General features: G+C 40.4%; 1 protein-coding gene across 2 annotated transcripts in view; it reads left to right on the plus strand.

The window, feature by feature from the left end:
• The window catches only part of DPH2 (diphthamide biosynthesis 2), a 570,647-nt gene that overhangs the window by 405,408 nt on the left and 145,608 nt on the right, over positions 1-19,631 (plus strand). For both annotated transcript variants that reach the window (XM_044085365.1, XM_044085366.1), the window contains one exon: positions 16,091-16,276. In XM_044085365.1, coding sequence (XP_043941300.1) covers positions 16,091-16,276 — 186 coding nt within the window. The remainder of the gene's footprint in view (positions 1-16,090; positions 16,277-19,631) is intronic.

A 19,631-nucleotide genomic window follows, 5' to 3' on the forward strand; every position in this document is an offset into this window, starting at 1 on the left:
CCACTCTCTGTTTCTTTAAATAAACTACTCCTGCACCTATCCTACCTTTAGCTGCAATTATATGATGACATGATTGTTTATAGGGCCAACCACTTGTAGCAGCATATTCAAATTCAAGTACAAGATGACTTTCTGTACATAAACAAATAGCTTATCAACAGAACTCACTTCTAAACCCTAATAAAACCTGGTGTATGATCTTTGGTACTCAGAAAATACTCAACACTACTCCTACCTCTGTCAGTAATTTTGATATTGGCAAGGCTGTCATTGAAATTGCCTCCTGTTCTAGTTACATAGGTATTTGGCTCAACCAGTTTCTCATCTTCCATGAAAACATTCAAAAACAGAGATCCAAAGTCAACTATCTCTTACTCTGGGCCTGCAAAATCTCACATTACCTATGACTGCTCTAATGGGAGCTGAAAGACAAAGGTATCCTACTTGCTCAACTTGAATGTGGGCTTCCTTTATTTACTACCACCTCAAGCAAAAGAAAAAACACCCTGCAGATGTTGTCCAGTAAAATGTAACATTGTGTCATTAATTAACCATTTTCATACTTCTCTAAAGCATACTGGCTTCCTGTACAAGCTAGAGCCAACCTTCTACTTAGCTCCCAACTTCTTAAGCTGCTCCCCCAAGACACCTTATTTCCTGTTGCTATGAAATCCATTGCAGCTACCTCTACATACAACATGAGAAGCCAATCTGTTGATGGCTTAGCACTCCAAAATCCTGATAGAAGCTGTAGTGTGCACAATAAACTGTGCAAATCTCTTCCTTACCACCTCACTTTTAACACTAGCTTACTTCAAGTTCAGACCAGAATTCAGACAATTTCTAATGTATGAGCACAATGCAGTTGTCTTAACAGGGATATTGCTTAACTTAAAAAAATTCATCACAAGATGAAATTACTCTTTCATCTTTCACTCTTACTCTATACTGTAACACGTGACTTTCTGTCACTATAGCTATATACTAAATGATGTCAGTTAATTTATACTGTTTTCCTCCACATTATTAGGACTATCCTGTTGTGACCATTTCTCTGTATATACTTACCTTGCTTGTATATTTTACCTGGGCATTGTGTTTATTGTAACCTAGGCTTTGCCTGCAGTAGGTCATTGTGTGATTAGTGCTGTACCCACTAACCACTGTGGAAATAAATAGAAGTTGCCCTCTTCCTTTTGCTGCCAGTTGATGCTTGTGGCCTTTCTCTTCACTTACTGCTTCGCAGAAATGGAATTAGGAGATGGGCAGAGGAAAAGGCACATCAAAAAATGTTCTGTGGATGATAGACATAGCAGGCAAATCGCAAGACCATTTGAAGCCACTTCCATTCTAAGTGTATTGTTTCCATGGTGCCCTGTATCCTCCCAACATTTGCTTCTTGTGCCAAAAGTTTTGAGCATGAGGTTTGTATTCAGTAAACCAGCTGACTTTTGAGCCATTTAGTAAGGGAGGATATTCCCTAAATTTGTAATTTTGAGAATGAATCTTGAGTTGACATTTTACACAGTTCTGCTGCAAGCAGTTTCCTCAGACTGTATCCATATTTGGTTGAAGGTGTGGGACTCATTCATAGAAAACAAGGGAGTATGACTGCAGTCCCCAAGAGTTTTCTTCTAAAGCTACTTGTCTTTAAATGACGATATCTTACTTTGCAGTCAGAGCTGAATATTCAAATATTAGGGCTCTGTCCAGTAATCACACCTATTTTTGATTTTGAAACCATTTTATTCACATAGTAGAAGCTGACCAGTGATGAGTGGCAGAACAGTTTGCTGCAGTTCACCATAAAGGTTCATGAGTTCATAGTCAAAGTACTAGGTTAGCTGGGGACCATTTTAAGCCTAGCCATTTTCCTTTGGGGAGAATCAAATCCTGTACTACTTGCCTGTGAGGTAAAAATGTGAACCACTATGCCAACCCCATAAGTCAGTCCCAGACATGTAGACTGTGGTCTCAAAGTATTTCATAGGTTAGTAGTAGGCTAGCTGTCCTTCTTGGCCATTTTAAAATTAGACAGTTTCTCTGAAAGCTGAAAATCAAGCACTGTACCTTGTGTTTCTAAGGCAAATACTTTAAACTATTATTCCAACGCCAAACCAGCTTGTCATACAGGGCTCCAGACCACCAGCCATGGCTTTGTGTTACTACCACAGTGCTTGCCTTTATCTAGATTTCCTTGTTGTCTGACCCGTCTTCCTGGTATATGAGAAATATAGGCTCAAACTATATGCCAAAAAAGTATGTAATCACCACTTTTGGTAGACTGTACTTCCCATCACTATACTGTCAAGACACACCCATGTAAATATAGTTAAGTGTATAGTACTTGAGTTGATAGCTCTCTCTGTTTTGACCATCATCTGACAATAGTTGCCAGGAAATCTGTTTATTTAGCCCAGCTAAATGCCAAAGGAATATCACCAAGGCCTAAAGAGGTAATCACTCCCATATGCTCCACATTAAGCAGGCTAATTGAGAACAGTGCACCTTTGGAATATATCTCACTAAACATACCAGTGGAGTGAAGTCCCAAAAACATGGGTAGAATTAGTGCAGGCAATGTACAAGGACCCAATGGCTCAAGTGCAAAGAGTGTTAAGTCTCACTGAGGGGTTCTTAGTGGGAGGAGGTGTGCCTCAAGTTTCAACTCTGAGTCCACTATTGTTTATACTGGTGATGGACTACATTAGCAAACAGGTCAGAGGGATCAGATCAAAGTTGCTCTTTGCAGACGATGTGGCATTACAGACAGACTCTAAGCAAGAACATCAAAAAATGATAGGGGAGTGGAATGCAAAACTGAAGGCACATGGGATGAAACTTAATACAGATAAGGCAGTTGTAATGGCAGTAAATGGAGGAAATCAAAAGAAGCTAAGAACTGAGGTAGAAGGGAAAGTAGTGGAACATTTTAACCACTTCAGGTATGTGGGTGGTTGAGGAAAAGGGATGTCTGAATGAGGAGGCAAAAGGTAGAATCAGAGGGAATGCAGTCAACTGGCACGGTGTCAGAAGTAGTGTTATGGCAGAAGAATGCCAGTGAAGCTGAAAAGTAAGGTGTACAAAACAGTAGTTTGCACAGTAAAGGCAGAACAGGTGAGGAAGACAGAGGTGATGAGGATGAAGTGACTGAGAACGTGGTAGGATGCACACTGTGAGTCAGACAAAGAAATGAGGACATCAGGGTAGAAGCCACAGTAGCTCCAGTTACAGAGAAGGTAAAGGAGAACAGATTGCGATCATTTAGACATGTAGAAAGGCAGAAGACAATCTGGTGAAGATGATTTGGGGCAGACAAGAAGGTAAGAGGAAACAAGGGCCTTCAGCAGGGAGATGGATGGATTGTGTGAGAGAAGGCTTGCAACAGTCACACGCGACTATCAGAAGGTAGGAGAGTGGCACAGAAATAAGAGAGATGGCAACAGTTGACACAATACCCCATGCTATGTAGAAAATGGGGATTACATTTTATAGCTTGCATTTCATGAGACATACCTGTCCTAGCTGGCACCTCTCTTTTTTTCAGTTTATTACAGTCTAAAAAAATTTTCCATGTCTGTGCAAGCCGTTAAGGACTCCCCTGTTAGTCTGGAAGATAAACTCTTAGACCATTCAAAACCACCTTGATTAGGTTGTATACCTCTAAAAGGCAGTGAGATATACCTTTTTATCATAATCTTTCCTTTTTTCTCTCTCAAGTGGTGTGATGGCCTTTGGAATTGACAGCATAGTTGCTAACAGGCATGTCTGCCGTTGCTTAATGACCAGCTGTCATTTGAGTGATTCCTCCTTTGACGACATTCACTGCATCAAGGTTGTTATTCTGTACCAGAGTTTCAAAAACATTTCCATTTGGACAACACACACAAAATGACATTTCTGATACTCTGCACACATTTCATTTTCTCTGTTTTGTTTATGGAAACAAATCTCTCTCTGTTTCGCTCTCCTTGCTCTCTCTTGCTCGCTTTGTGTCGCTCGTTCTTGTCATTGCCTGTCTCACTCACTCACTTGGGTCACCTCCATCCCTGCTTCACTTGCTGTTCTCCTTCCCTCTCAGTCCTCCCTCTGTCTCCCCTCTCTCTCATCTACCCCCCCCCCCCCCGAGAAGCCTGGCTGGTTCAACTAGCACCCTGGTCCAATACTTTGAACTAGCACCCAACCCCCACTTCAAGTGAAGAGCACTTCACTGTAATAAGCCGATCCATACATCAAGTGATCTGTAATTTCTCCTTTTTAAACTGTGGCACAGCAGTTGCTATAAATGTAGCAAACAATTGCTACAGTTTATACCCTGCCTGCACTCAGGTTTTAGTTAAAACAAAAAAACAAAAAAAAAAAAAAGATTTATATTTTTTACATTTAAACTGTAGCAAAGTGCTTGCTACAGTTTAGATCACACAGAGCACTACGGTTTGATTGCAAATGCCAGTATTGCATTAAAAAAAGACTGGGGTCAGCTTGTTACGACCCTCAACACTTTGTGCCCAGGGCAGTTGCCCTTCTCACCCCATCCTAGCTGTATTACCATTCTCCCTTTCCCCCATTCTTATTTGGAGAAACAAGTCTGAAATGCTATGCACTTGCAGGCCCCAAAGCAGGAATGAAATACAGTAATTTCGCAAGTTATCCAAATTTTGCCTTATTGACCAAACACCCATGTAATGGTCAAAATACACTGGAGCCAGAAGTCTCTAATTTTGTGGCGTTATTTACAGTGATTAGTCTAAACCAAATGTAAACTCAGTTGTTTTTGAGAACTAAAAAAAGCACACACACAAAAATCTTACACAGTTCATATGCATTTCCATCTCCAGAAAGTTGTTCCTCTGGTAAATAACAGGAATCTCCACCTTTGCAAGTATTTTTCCTCCATTCCAGGAGGCAGATATCTATTACAATCAATATTCCTTGTGTGACAAAAGGCATATGACTTTTCCAGGCAGTTCTTCATCTGTACTGAGAGACAAACGTCTTCCATGTGTTTCTGTCTTTTCCACAGGAACCATCCTCTCTTTATTGAGAGGCTATCATCTCTGACTTGCAAGGCTGTAGCCCTCTCTTCACTCCACTCTGGAGGGAAGAGAGAGCTACAGGTAGTTACTGAGTGCTGCTCTGTTCTGCCTTAATGACTGGTATACTCGCAGCTCACCAGTCCAACACTCATTCAAGTAACAGATCACACCATAAAATAGTATTTTCACATTAGAGCAGTAGAAAAAAATTCAGTTTAACTTGTAATACACCACAGTGTATAAACACATATATGTAAATGTATAAAATTTGTAGGGCTAAGGTTGCAAGCATTAAGACTGCTGGGCAAAGCTAACATTTCCAGGTTAATTAACTCACCCTATCATATAATGCAAATCACCACTTTCCCTCACTGGATCTTTGTTGCTACTCAGAGAGATCCAGATGGTCATCCTAAATTACCCAGGCTGCTTTTTTTTAATTATTGGTTATAAGTCTAGTATGTTAATATGTTTCACTACTGACAGTCTTGGCTGCTGGAGTTCACCGTGTTTCATCATTTTGCTATATATTTTCATGTGTTTTGTTTTCTTAAAAAAATATTTCAGAAATGATTCCTTTTTTCTGTAATTGAGCTTAGGCCTTTCCTGTCTCCTTTGCTGCTTTTAGTTGTTAATCTGCTTACCTTTTGAAGGATATATTTTGCCTCTTTTTTTGTCTCTCTGTATTCATTACATTGATACTGCAGTGCTTTTATTTCATTTCATGCTCTCTGACATGTATTTAAGTAATGTGTAAATTATAGAATGTGTAGGAAGATTACAGTTTTCTGAACCAAAAGATACTACTGAGAGCAATAGCTGTTCTTTAATCTAAAGATTACGTAAACCTGTAGTGTGTAAGCCAAGTAAAAGTTTTGCTGAATTTACCAAAAACAGAGCTAAGATACTTAGTGCTTACATGTCTCCTGTCTGGTATCTGAGGGGGAGATTTAAGCCAACTTTCCACGGCATTATTGTATTGTAGTACCCCACATGGATGCACAGTAGGAAGGCCTGCCCTAAATCCACCCACTATCCAACTCCTGGTGATGTGTACAAATATGTAATGAATATTCATTGAGATGTCCTCACCGGCTTCATGAATATTTACCAGGTATTTGGTATGTCGATTCAGGGAAATAGTGAACTAAACATTGATTTTTACTGGCTGTTATGAAAACTCATTTCAAAACATGTGACACGGGGGGGGTATAAGGATACAATTATGCTGAAAAATAGATACAGTAGCAAGCTCTGCTGTGTAGTACAACCTGTCAAAGAAGACACTCATTGGAAAACAGCTGTCAGCCTAGTGAAGAATATACTGTGATTGCAAGAACTACAGCCACTACCAAAGAAATGTCGACATTGATCTCAAGCTGCTCTTACCCAAGTAATATTTAGAGTATAAAGATACAGGAGAAGGAGCTATGGAGCAGGTCTTTGGACCAGTCCACGTACCTAGCGAGCAAACAAAGCACAAAAATAAACAAGATACTGAAAGGAATAGTTCTAACTCTCAGAAGATAAGCGCCATTACCATTTTCCCTTCAAAAGGCATTGTCTACTAACCACTTAGAAGTACCAGGCAACTTCAGATCAACCATGGCATGCCCAGAATCTCAGAAACCCTTTTTTGGTGTGTCCAACCTTTCGTCAAATGAACAAATATTTATTTACATTTGTTGACCGGGAGAGTCCGACTGGACACAGGTCCATTTTCAGCGGAGGCCCGGGGAGAAAAGCTCCACATTATTATTTGCATTATACAGTTAAAAAAAACATAGCATTTAAATATAGACATTAGTCCAGTTAAGGACGCAAGCCAAGAATAAAACAGATGTAAAACAGCTGTAGAGCATAATACAATTTTAAAATATGGTGACCTATACTAAACGTGGTTAAAATGTAGTTGAGATTCATCAGTGAACAATTGATACAAACTGTTTTTGAGTTACATAACAGCCATTAGCAGTTGTTGCTACAAGAAGTTAGTATTTGGTAGGTAGCTGGAAACATGAGTAGCCAAGCTTGCTAAGAGTAGGTTGTTGATAGGGGGCTGAGAGAGGTAGTGAGTGGGGGGAGTGAATGGTATTAGAGGGGGGGCTGAGAGAGGTAGTGAGTGGGGGGGAGTGAATGGTATTAGAGGGGGGGGTTGCAAGGGCATATCTGGCAAGTTTTGAAGTGTGATTTTTAGTAAGGATTTAAAGTGGGTGCAAGAAGTTAGAGGTAATTGAGGATGGGAGGGAGTTCCAGAGTTTGCCTATAGTGCAGGAGAATAATGCTTCTCCAGCAGAGTTAATGGCTCTTGTGACTTGTAGGAGGTTTTTGTGGCTGGATCTTGGGGGACTCGTGGTTATGTAGGGTTGGAGTAGATTCTGGAGGGATGGGACTTTTAGTGGTTGGTTTATTAGTTTGTGGGCGAGTGTGAGTTGGTACCATTGAAGGAGGTGGGGGTTTATTAGTTTGTGGGAGAGTGTGAGTTGGTACCATTGAAGGAGGTGGGGGAGCTCTAGCCAGCCCAGTTCTGCTAGTGAGAGACAGTGGTGAGTATGGTAGGAAGCCCCTGTGGTGAATTTGGCGATTTTTGTTGTAGCAGGTTTCGAGCTTATTTAGATCACATTGTCTAAGATTAGTAAATATTGGAGAGGCATAGAGTAGGGTAGAGATAAGATGAGAATTTCCTACCGAAATTTTAGCTGCTTTGGTAAGTAGTTCCTGATTTCTGTATAATGCTCCTAGTTTTTTGTGCACTTTTTTAATGGTCATGGAAATGTGAATGTCAAATTTCAGTTTATTGTCTATTTCTACTCCTAGTAATTTGGTGTGTTCTGTAGGATGGATGGTGGCGTTGTCTTTTGCTGTGATAAAGTGAGAGCTGTCTAGGGTAAGTTTGGTGAGTTGGAAGATTAGTAATTTTGTTTTGTTTGGGTTGAGTATTAGTTGGGAATCAGATAACAGTTTCAATAGAAGTAAATGCTTCCTGTGTGACTTTTTGCAGTTCTGGTAGGGAGTGGGCTGTGCAGATGTTGGTTGAGTCATCTGCGTATTGTATGAGTATGCCATGTGTTGTGGCTGAGGCTAGATTATTGGTGAAAATAGAGAAGAGTAGGGGTCCCAGGATGGACCCTTTGGGAACTCTTATGGAGACTGGTCGTTGGGGGATAGGTTGTCCTGCCAAACAACTGCTTGTTGGCGGTCGGATAGGTAACTCTGAAACCAGTTGATGACTGGTTGAAAGAAGGATAGGTTATTGAGAAGAGAGAGGAGTTGTTTGTGTGGGATCATATCGAAAGCTTTAGAGAGGTCTAGGAAGGTAGCTGAGGAGAGATAACCTGTATTTTTATTTTGTAGGATAGTGTTACAGAAAGAGTAAGGCAGTGGTGGTGCTATGGTTAGGTCGGAAACCGTGTTGTGTGTTGGAGAGGATGTTGTTAGCAAGGAGGTGAGCTGAGACTTGAGAATGAATGCATCTCTCTAGTATTTTGGAGAGTGGCGAGAGAATAGCTATGGGGCGGTAATTGGTTAGATCCATGGAGGGGCCTCCTTTGTGTAGGAGAATTGTGTGAGACTTTCCATAGTGTAGGAATATAACTTTCTGACAGAGATCTGTCAATCAGGAGTGATACAAGGTAGACTAGAGCATCAGCTGCAAGTTGAATGTACTCACCTGGGAGGTTGTCTGCTGCTAATCTGGTGGTTTTAAGTTTAGTTAGTAGTTGCTTTATTTTGAAGGTAGGAACAGGAGAGAAAGAGAAGCTAGTTGGGAGATTGTTAGTTCTAGGTGGTGGTGTGGGTTTATGGGGAGGTTCTGTTGTCTAGCTAGTGATAGTACGGTTTGTGTGAAGTGATTGTTGAAGGTTTGTGTGAAGTGATTGTTGAAAGAGGTAGCAATATTTTTGGAGGAGTAAGTTAAGTTAGGAGTGGGTGTACTTACTTTACCTGGGTGGAGGATGGAGTTTGAGGACCAGAATTGTTTGGGGTTATGTTGGGAGGAGGTAAGGGCAGACTGGTAGTATTGGATTTTGTCCTGTTTTATAAGCTTTTTGGTTCTATTGCATAGTTTTAGGAATTTTTGCCTAGTAGAGGGGGTTTTGGTTTTGCGCCAGTTGTCCCATGCTTTATCCCTGTTTTTCATTTCAGACTTTGTGTTTTTTTGTAGCCATGGGGATTGTTGGGCTCTAGTTCGGGAATGTCTTATAAGGGCATGGAAATTAAGGATGCTTAGGAATGTTTTATTAAAGTAGTCAACTGCGTCATCTAGTTTGAGGTATTTTAGATGTTGCCAGTTACAGTCTTTTAGGGATGAGCTGAGTGAGAGAGGGTTGAAGTTAATTTCTTTTTTGCATATTTGACGGTAGATGATGGGTTTTGCTTTATAAAGGTGTTTTCTTAGTAAGAAGGTTGGGGAGTGATCACTGAGGCTGTCTGATAAGCAGCCTGCTATATATGACTGGGGGCTCTTATTGACTAGTATCCAATCAAGGGTAGTGTGTTTGTTGGAGTTATTTATCCTAGTAGGTGACTGGACTAGTTGGGTGAATCCATGAAGATTTACATGATGGGTTGGGTGGTTGCTACAGCAGGATTGCCAGTCAGTGTTGAAGTCTCCTAGAATTAAAGTTTTTTTGGGGGGTAGGTGGTGGGTAGTCCAGCAGAGGAGGTTTTCAAGTGGAGGAATGTTGTGGCCAGGTGGGAAGTAGCAACCTATTATGTTTAGGGTTTTATTTTGGTTTATTTTAAGGTTGGCATATATTATTTCTTCCTTATCTATTTGGGGAGCTGCTAACTTTAAGATCTGGATATCTAGATAATGCTTAAATATATTAGCTATACCACCTCCTTTTTTGTTTAGTCGGTCTACTCTTAGTATATTGTAACCAGCAGGGAGGATTTGCTCATTAGTAATGTGTGGTTTTAACCATGTTTCTGTAAGGATCACTGCATCAGGGAGTAGAAGTCTATGGTGGCATGGAGTTCAAACACCTTGTTGCATATACTTCTAATATTTAGGCCTATCAGAAGGAGGTCGGTTGGCTTTCTATTGGCTGTGATTTGGGAGATGTGGTTTGTAGTCTGATTATGAGGGGAGGGGTTGGAGATAGAGGGACCAGGATTAGGATGGATGTCTCCACTGAGTGCTAGGTTGGATATGGATGAGATTATTAGCATTATCAATTTCTGTATATGCTTGCTTATAAGGGAAGTTTTTTGATTGAGTTCTGTTGGCAATAGGTATGGTGGTAGGGTTATGTTAGGTTGAGAGGTTGTTTTAAGTTTAGGTACTGTGGTCTGTAGTCTATATAGAGGGTGTATTGGGATGGTTGTTGACCTGATGAGAGAGTAGTAGAGTAGATGTGGGATACGAGCGGTGGTACAGTGGTAGTGGTTGAGTGCAGGAATGGTGGAAGTTTAAGATGTGATGTCTGCAAGGAGTGTTCATGCAGTGACTATAGGTATGGTGTGCTTGTACATATTAGCTAAGTAGGAGGGATAATAGAAGTTGTAGGAGGAAGTATAGGTGTGGTGATTTTATAGGTTGAAGGGTGGGAGGGGTTACTGTTTGTAATAAAGGTAGGACCACTGGGGGTGGGAGGGAATTGGGGGAAGGGAGAGGAGCGTAGCGGGCAACAGATGAAGGAAGACTATCAGTAAGTTTATAGGTTATAATGAAAAGGGCTGGCCCTGATTAGGCTGCAGTTGTTCTTGTGGGGAGGGGGATGATCAGAATAGACCAGAAAAGTGGTGGATGGCAATAGTATGATGAAAAGGGCTGGCCCTGATTTCACAGATATGCAAGTCTAGAGAAACAATAAGAAAAGGCAGTAGTTACTCTGATTTGCTTGTTTTGCAGTCCTGTCTTATTGAAATAAAATAAGCCAATTTTACCAAGGAGTTATGTGGAAATTAGGAAGACAAGAATTTATAAGAGAAAAGGTTTAGTAGAAGTAGAGAAACAGCAAAGCATACAAATAGTACAGCATCTAAAGACAGATTGCAGTTAGAAGTACAGAATAACCACGTTTCCATTTAAACATAAATCACTCGCTTTTGATTTGTACACCCAGGTTTTCTAAGAAAAAGTAATATCACAAAATTCTATTTTTCAGTACTAAGCTACAATTATGCCTAGAATGAAAACGAATACCCTTTTGGTTGGTATTTGAAATTGTAATTGGATTGGAAATGTACTTTCTGTGAGGGGGCATCAGCCTCACTTAACCCTCACCACATGCATTGTTTTAGGTGTGACATTCCATTATTGAAAAGTGTCATGATGTTATTAGCAAGTCTGCTTGTCAGTCAGTCATGCACAGTTTGCATATGACATCACCATTTGGCATGTCAGTCACACAGGCCACATCCACTTGTGCACAGTCTGACATTGTGGGGTACTACAATATAATGATGCCATTTCCACAGCCAAGATCTTACACTTTCACATTGAGACAAGGCTGCACCCCAGAAGTATTTGACATTAACTCAGCAAACGTTTACTGCACCTTTTCCTCTTCCACAGTTTTGGAAGGTAACAGAAAGTTTGACCATCTTCTGTATCCCAAGTCCAAGATGCTGAGGCTTTCCTCACCTCTCTGCACAATTTGTATTACTTTCCTCAAATAGGTTGGCGTCAGTTTTGATGTCCTAACCCGTGTCAGTTACTAAGATGTTGATATTGTGGATGTCAACTTTGCATTCAGTTTTGATGTTGCCATTGTCAGCGCTGTCGAACTCAGTGGTGACTTTAGGGGTCAGTTCTTGGGTGATGGGTATTGGCTCCAACTTTTACCCCTACATTTTTGGTGTTGGCATTGGAGCCATTGATCTTGGTGTCAGAGAATCTGGTCTAGATTACTTTGCAGCCAATGAACTTATCAATGCTGGCCTCAGTTTCAAGTCGGTAGCCTTCGCTGGTGTCCCACAAAGTTGCCAACTTTGTCTGCTTGTTCTGATATATCTGTTTTTAAGACTAGAGACTCGCAAGCTGTCATTCAGGGCATGATGGCATGAAACCGTTCTACTGCTTCTGTATACATTTTCAGCCTCCAAAAGATAGTCTTCCTCTTCTTCAGATTCACCTTCTTCAGGTGTGGTCATGAAGACTACATGAATGAGGAAACATACAAGGATTTACCTACAGAAACCTCCTTTCCTGATCTGGATGATGAGGACCACCTGACTGTCCTGTGTCCTATTTTAGACACCTCCAGATTTGCAGAGGTCTTGGAGATAATGTATCGGAGGGCCAACTGGCTGTGTTTTCCTCATAGTGAATGCTACAGAAAATGTTCAGGTCTGTTCACTATTGTTCCAGGGTTATTCTGCCATTTGTGAATGATATTTTAAAGGTCACCACCAGTGTTGACTGTGATAAACCAGATACAGTAGCCCAGTACTTAAAATATACCATTTTCTGTGTTCTTCCAGAAAAGAGAGTTTCTGATCAAGGACTCCTATGCTGGATACTTTGGTGCTTGCAGTGGCTATACAGAAGGATCAAATACCTCTGAGCTCCAAGGTGTACCATGAGATGAGGAATCCAGAATAGGGGAACACTTCAAAGTGTGTATGTGTCCTCCACATTTTCTTTGAAGGGAATACAACAACCGTGACTTATGTGGTGGAGCTTTAAATAGATTGCCCTGATGAAGTGGACCAAGCCATCAGCCAGATTGCTTAATAGACCTATCAGAGTTACTTCCCTAATCAGCAACATCGTCTACTGTGATGAGCCTAATGATGTGTGTATGTCCCATTTTAGACACCTCCAGATTTGCAGAGTTAACAGTGGAAGAGGCCCACCATATCAGAGAGGGTACAAATATTAATACAGATTCTTTTAATTGCCAAAACTTCAGGCCAATTTTGGATCTATGCAGCTTACATATTTTTGTCCTTAAAGAACTTTTTTCGATTTGTCTTGATGCAGTCAGTATATCTGTTAGATGGAGAGTAGGTATATTGGTTAGATCTCCAAGATGCTTACCTCTACGTAAAGATCACAAAGGAATGCATGCAATTTCTACTGTTCAGAGTTGAAATCAGTCATTATCAGTACCAGATTTTTCCACTTGGTTTCACTTCAGTCCCCAGGGTGTTTCCAGATGTGTCTGTTGCTGCATATTTGCATCTCATTGCAGCCTCTAGGCTATTCACCTGATGCAGATCTGCTTTTGTAGCACATCCACATGCAGGGAGTTAATATATTTCCAAGAGTGGCTCTTAACAGCTCCCTCCATATATCTGTTAGTGTTGGTGAGGGGCTGTATAAACAGCTTGTTTCAAGTCCTAAGTATAACATGCTGTGCTGCTAAAGTTTGTAGGCTATAGTTTTGATGCAATATTATGCAGAGAAGGATTCTCACTGGAAGGAATTGACTGTCCAAGCCAGGGTTTCTTCTGTTTTCGTATTCAGTACAACCACAGTTTGCCTCTCTCTCATGGTGCTGAATCTTATGGTGGCAGCCATACTTATAGTTACTCATTTCAGATCCCACATGAGTGTTCTCTAGAGGATCCTTGGTATTCTGTGGTCTTTGAATGCATATCCAGAAGAGCATCAAATCTGCATTGCTTAGTCTCTTAGGCATCATTTAATATGGTGGATGCTATATTTTTCCTTTGACAGCCCCTTCCTCCAGTCTCCTTCCGTGGCTACAGTCATAGTCATAGTGGAAGTGTCTGCTTTGAGGTGGAGGAATTTTCATTTTGTGGCTAGTTCATTGTGTCTGGACATTGTGAGAACTTTATTTTCATATCAGCATACTGGAGATGAGAACAGTCATGGTGACCAATCCATCTTTCCGGGACTGTCTCACAGTGGAAGTTTTCATCCTCAAATTCTTAGTGGCCTTGGCTGATCTGGATCCATCATTTTCTGCCAACTCTTTTGAGAAAATGTTCATCTTTAATACTGTTAACCAAGCAGGCAGGTTTCATCCGATCATCTTCTCCATGCAGTTCACTGCTTGGCTTCTCTGCTTCCAATAGTTACTAGTAATCCTTCATTTTGCAGTAGAGTGGCCAGTATATGTAGTCTAGCACATGGAAACCTTATGGAAGCAAGCAGATACATTTTTCAATCTGAGTTAATTCTAAGGGCTTGTATCCCTTTTCCAGTCCTGTTCTCATAGTCCTAAAATACCTGGTGGCTTTTTTGAAATTGGTCTAAGTTGGTCTTTCATTAAAGTGCATTTGGTTGCCATCTCTGACTTTTATCAATGACAAAATTCTAGTTCTTTACCTTTAAGGAAGGCCTTGGATACTTTAGATGTTGAAAATGTATACAGAAGCAGTAGAACAGTTTCATGCTAAAGCAATTTATACACAATGGGACTTTTACCTTGTCCTGAAAAACTAAGGCTCCATTTGAGCCTCTGTGTACACAGCGTTGAAGTTGCTTATTTGGAAAATAGTTTTTATGGTAGCCATTACTTCAGCCAGAAGGATTTCTAAACCTCATTGTCTTTCAGCTGAACCATCTTAGTTGGTTCTTCACATGGTGTTTCCCGTAGAAACAATCCTGCCTAATGCCTGAAGTTGCAGCAGAGTCTATTTTAAAACCGTGCATTATATATGCCTGTACTCTTAAATACCCCCAGGATTAGAAGAGGCTGTTAATAGTACTACAGAGACATTCATCACCAATTGAGAATTAATTAATTAAGAGACAACTAAGTCCATGCATAATGGTGCCCAGCTTTCTGTTAATTTTCCTCTAAATCTGTGTGCCGTATCATTTCTAAACTTCAAATTGCCAGATAATCTAATTTTTATAAAATTTTATTATGTTAATTGTGCTGAGACATTGCTACACGTTGGTAAGGCTTATTGTACTAGAGCTTTAGCTGCATCATTGGCCTTTTTCAGAAATCCAGTCCCCTATAACATATGTGCACTGACTGCAAAGTTTTTCAAAGAGAAAGGCCATGTAAGGCATTACAGACTAGATCTCATTTCCAGACCCAGTTCCGGATCTGAGATTTGGGCAATACAACCATTAAAAAGGGTATGCTCTTCTAGGATTCTGCCTTGTTGAAGAAGCTTGGGACTCTTTCCTGGGATTCACCAAGGATGAACTGCAGTTGTCAGGTTAGAAAGTTATGTACTTAGCATACCATTGGATCTGTATAACAGGGTCAGTGCTCATTAATGACCCTATCTTGGTTAAGAGTGCCTTTTGTCTTACTGTTATCTTTGCCATGGCTAACCTCAGATCTACAGAGGGAGAGTGCCATGGTGCATTATGAGATAGCTGGAAGTACTTAAGAACCTGGGAACATTTGTTTTACTGAGTGATCCATCTGCTTGTGGCTTTAGTTCTAGGACCCTCTCCATTACTGTAAGTACTACACGTCTTATGTACCTTCTGTTTTGTGCGTTATGTCTCATACTTTTCAAATGTTAAATGTAAATTGAATATACTAATTTACTTTCTGTAATGTTATGTTGATCTGCTCTCTTGGACTTATGATGAAAATGCTCACTGCCAGTTATAATATGCTGGTGACAAAATAAATAAACAAGCAAACTTAAATTTGGTATTCTGAAAAATGATAGGTAAGAATTAAAGTATGAGCTGAGTATTTGCCATTCTGTCATCAGGCATCCAGCCTAGCAGATTTCAGCCTTTGGTACAGGGAAGATAGAATTATTTTAAAACAGTGTTTTGTGTTGTATCTGTATATGGCTTCAACATCTGTTGCCATAACATACAATGTAATTTGCAGTGAAAAGTGCTTATAAGTTTAGTATGCCAGATGATATGCATTATATAGTTTTTGCTCAGAGAGAGTTACTGAACTGTCTTGTCTGAATAACTTTTTTTCCTTTAGTGAATGTGAACTGTAAAACTGTTTTGGAAAAATGAATTGTAGATACTTTAGCTGAGATGCCAGTATGTTTAATAATCTGGATACTACTAAATTTGCTATTCATAATTTACTGGAAACCTGAAACTCTTCTACTATATTCTTCTTTCATGTGAATTTATGTCTGCCTTTTGGAAGGTAATAATTCCAACATTTCTGTATCCCCCTCACCCCCTTTTCCAGGTGCATGTAGTCATGTTCCCATACCAGCTGAAAACCCAGAAGATGATGGAAATTATGATGTTTCACTGATAACAGGACATCTGAGATCAACTCATTTGCCTCAGGCCCAGCCCCAGAATGATTCAAGTTGCACAGCAGTAGCACCTCGTAATGAGATGCTAACAGTGGCAGAGCCCCACTGCTCTGGTAAGTACTAACCTGATTCATTCTTCTGCGACTTAACTGCTTGTGGATCTTTACCTCTGTGGTCTTAACTTTCTGTTGTGAAGTGTGAAGAGAATGCAGGTTAGAAGAGTATAGGGCACATGTGAATACAGCATTGGGAGGCACAATGTATCAAAAAAGCACAGATGACATAAAAGTAGCAGACCATTGTCTGCTTATAGTTTTAATTGTGTGCCTGGTATTTTGTGCAAGAATGAGAACCACTGCTTTATTCTGTCACTTTGTCGGTGACACCTGCTTATTACTTACTCATTGTGTAACACAGAGAATTTCCACATGGATGAGCTAAATGACTTGTTCAGTGCTGGCTGTGATCCAGGTGAAGTTAAAACCTCCACTCAAGTATTACAAAGGAAGTATGATAATCGGTGTCCCATAATTCCTCATTTTGAATGGTCCGATTCATTTGATTTGGATCATAATTAGCAATATTGCTGTAGGGCATGTGATTTCAGACATAACTGTCACGGCTTGGGACTAGCTGCCAAGAAAAGATAAAAGGCAGATTAGAGAGAAGGTGAAGAAATTTAAATCTTCAAGAATTTTTCTGCAGTATATTTTAATACCTTTCCAGCTCATAGATTAGTACTTGGCTAACTGCCCTTGTGGGCCATATCCGATAATCCCATGTGAGAATCAAACCCTGCACCTTGTGTCTGTAAGGTTAAACACCTTAACCATTATGCCAACCTCCCACTCCCAGAAAAATCAGAGCACAACAAATTCCACTGAGATTTGATCTCTGATCGCTGGAGTCAATGTTCAGAGTATTTACCATTACACCATGGCTCTCTTAGTGGCTTGTTCAGTTTTCCTTTATCATGTTCTCTGGTGCCCTTTGTGCAAGGAATAGGAAATTATGCTTGGCTATGCATTCCTCTACTTTGTATTATTTTGTCATGCATATTAGGAAATTTCTCATCCGATCAACAATCAAGACCTTTACATGAACTGCATTTTCTGCCTGAGTTTTGAGTAAAACATCAATAGGTGCCACAGTTGCCATTGTTTCAGTCCTGTTACTCTAGAGACCTCATCAAGAGAAGCCTACATACTTACCTGCCTTGTAGAGCAGAGTGATGAAACCCTGAATATACTGTGATCAATATAGTCGTCACTAGTGGAGTCCCCCAGGGCTCTGTATTAGGGACAGTACCATCTGGCTTGTATTCTACTAATGTCAAAGCAGACATCACGAGTCACTGGCTGACCATATTTGCAGCCAAATGTAAATTAAGAGCCACCATAATCTCCTTGGGGCACTGTCATCCTCCAGGAGAGCCAACCCTGCACAAAGTCTTGGCGCCAGGCCAATTGTCTCAAGCTTAATGCCAAAAGAATGTAATACCTTATCATTTGGGAAGCATGAACAGCCATGTAACTGTCACATAAACAATACATACCTCAAGGTAGATAAAGGTGATTACTGACGTAGACACTTTTATATGCAATTAACTTTCATTCAGCCATTACATATTTACTGCAGTTAAGATTTTTTTTTACATAGCTACCCAATTACCAAGTGATTTTTCTAGGTACAGGTATGTTGTCATCAAATCCATAGTAAAATATAATTCCCCCTTTGGCATATATCTATCCAAAAACATGCTCCAACATGAAAATCCACAGTGCTTTTTTAGAAAACAGGATTCTCCTGAGCCATGCACTACTTTAGTCATCTCAACCTCTTACACACTCTTGTGTGTGATCTGTACCTAGTCTGTATGGCTACAAATTGCCCAGTCCTGCTTGATTTCATTCATATTCACAAAACCAGAAACACAGCAAATACATGCACAAGAGAAATCATAACGTAAATAGAGCCCGCTTTCATGATGGATATTTCACCCAAAGGATCCCCTTCCGTTGGAGCAAATTTCCCTTCTGTAGCAAACAAAGTAGCTCCCTAACCCTATTCATATCCGTCCTTTCTGAGTTGAAGAGAACCTGCAGATTCAGCCCTTGTCTAGCCTCTCAGCCTCTTGTATAAAGAGGGAGCAAGTAGTAGGAATTGCAGTGGCTGTGGTATAAATGGTCTGTTCGATCAAATGCCTAGTGCAAACCCAGGAAAACCTATGAGTCGAAAGCAGACCAAGTTCTCATGAAGAAAATGTCTTCACATACACTGGAGTCCTACCAAATCTCAGGCCTGCTGAACTGGATGTGAAGTTGATCAAGAAACTTGCTTCTCAGGTAGTTCTTCATTTTTCCCAACTACCAACTAGGCCAAATTATTGGAGATCATTAAGTTAACTTTTGAGTAGTTATTCTTCCACTCCCAATTTTGTCTGAAAAGAAGCTGTATAGATAGTGCACTGCCAGCAGAGGTCTAAAGAGGCAGGTTGTAACCTAGAAAATATTGAGAAAGTAGGGATTTGCCTTTTCTGGTCCTCAGCGATTTCTCCTGGCACATGTTGTATGAGAGGTCATCCTCTGGTTCTGATGCAGTTGTTGTCTCAGGTCTTGTAGACCATTATGGAATCCTCTTGGGGTGTACATATGTGGGAATTCCACAGATGTTTTCTGCAGTTTTCTTTGAAGCTTCTTACTAAAAGTGCAGTGGCAACATGTATCGTTTTCTCTACCCCCAAATGTCCCCCCAGTGTTAGTGGAGATGCTTCAGTCTTATTGTATTCCTTGCCAAATTGTTGGCTGGCAATTGCTCCCATTTACCACTCCCTAGAATAAAACTAGAACTGGATACTGTTATGGTTGCATTATTTGGAGAAACCAAAGGAAATTTTGCTTAGTGCGCTTGATTAAATTTTTTGGCTATAACTTGAATGTTGTTCTTTGGCATTCCCTTATTTCTTCAGAAAGAGAGAATGCAGGAATTCTGAGTTCTAAACTCTTGAGTGACAATTGAAAGCTATAGCATTGCTTATATTATGCTGTGCGTGCTGGGTGTTTGTCATCTGTAGGGTTCCTGGTCCCCTTGCCTTGATTTACTCTGAGTGCGATGCAGTGGGCATTGAGCTACCAGTGCCTGCAGAGTCATTGTTCCTTTTAGGATGTGCTGGTTTTATTGGATCTAAGTCTGTTGGATATGTTCCACCAGTCTGGAAGTTTCCCAGATCAAACACAGTCAATGATTATGATTTTTACCATTGGCAACTTGAGAGCTTATTTTGCAGCAGCCCTACTTTAAGTGGCATGGAACAGGTTTGAGATCTGTTTCTGATTTTGTAAGCTCTTGTGTGTCCAGCATGCATTGGTGGTATACACTGTTGTTCCCTCTAGCAGAAAATGATGCAGCAATGTTAGTGCAAATTCCCCGAGTTGTGTGATAACACTGTAGCTGCACCTGCATCAAAAG

Source organism: Protopterus annectens, chromosome 10.part0 (assembly GCF_019279795.1).
Source record: "Protopterus annectens isolate FY-2018-M chromosome 10.part0, PAN1.0, whole genome shotgun sequence".
Lineage (NCBI taxonomy): Eukaryota > Metazoa > Chordata > Ceratodontiformes > Protopteridae > Protopterus > Protopterus annectens.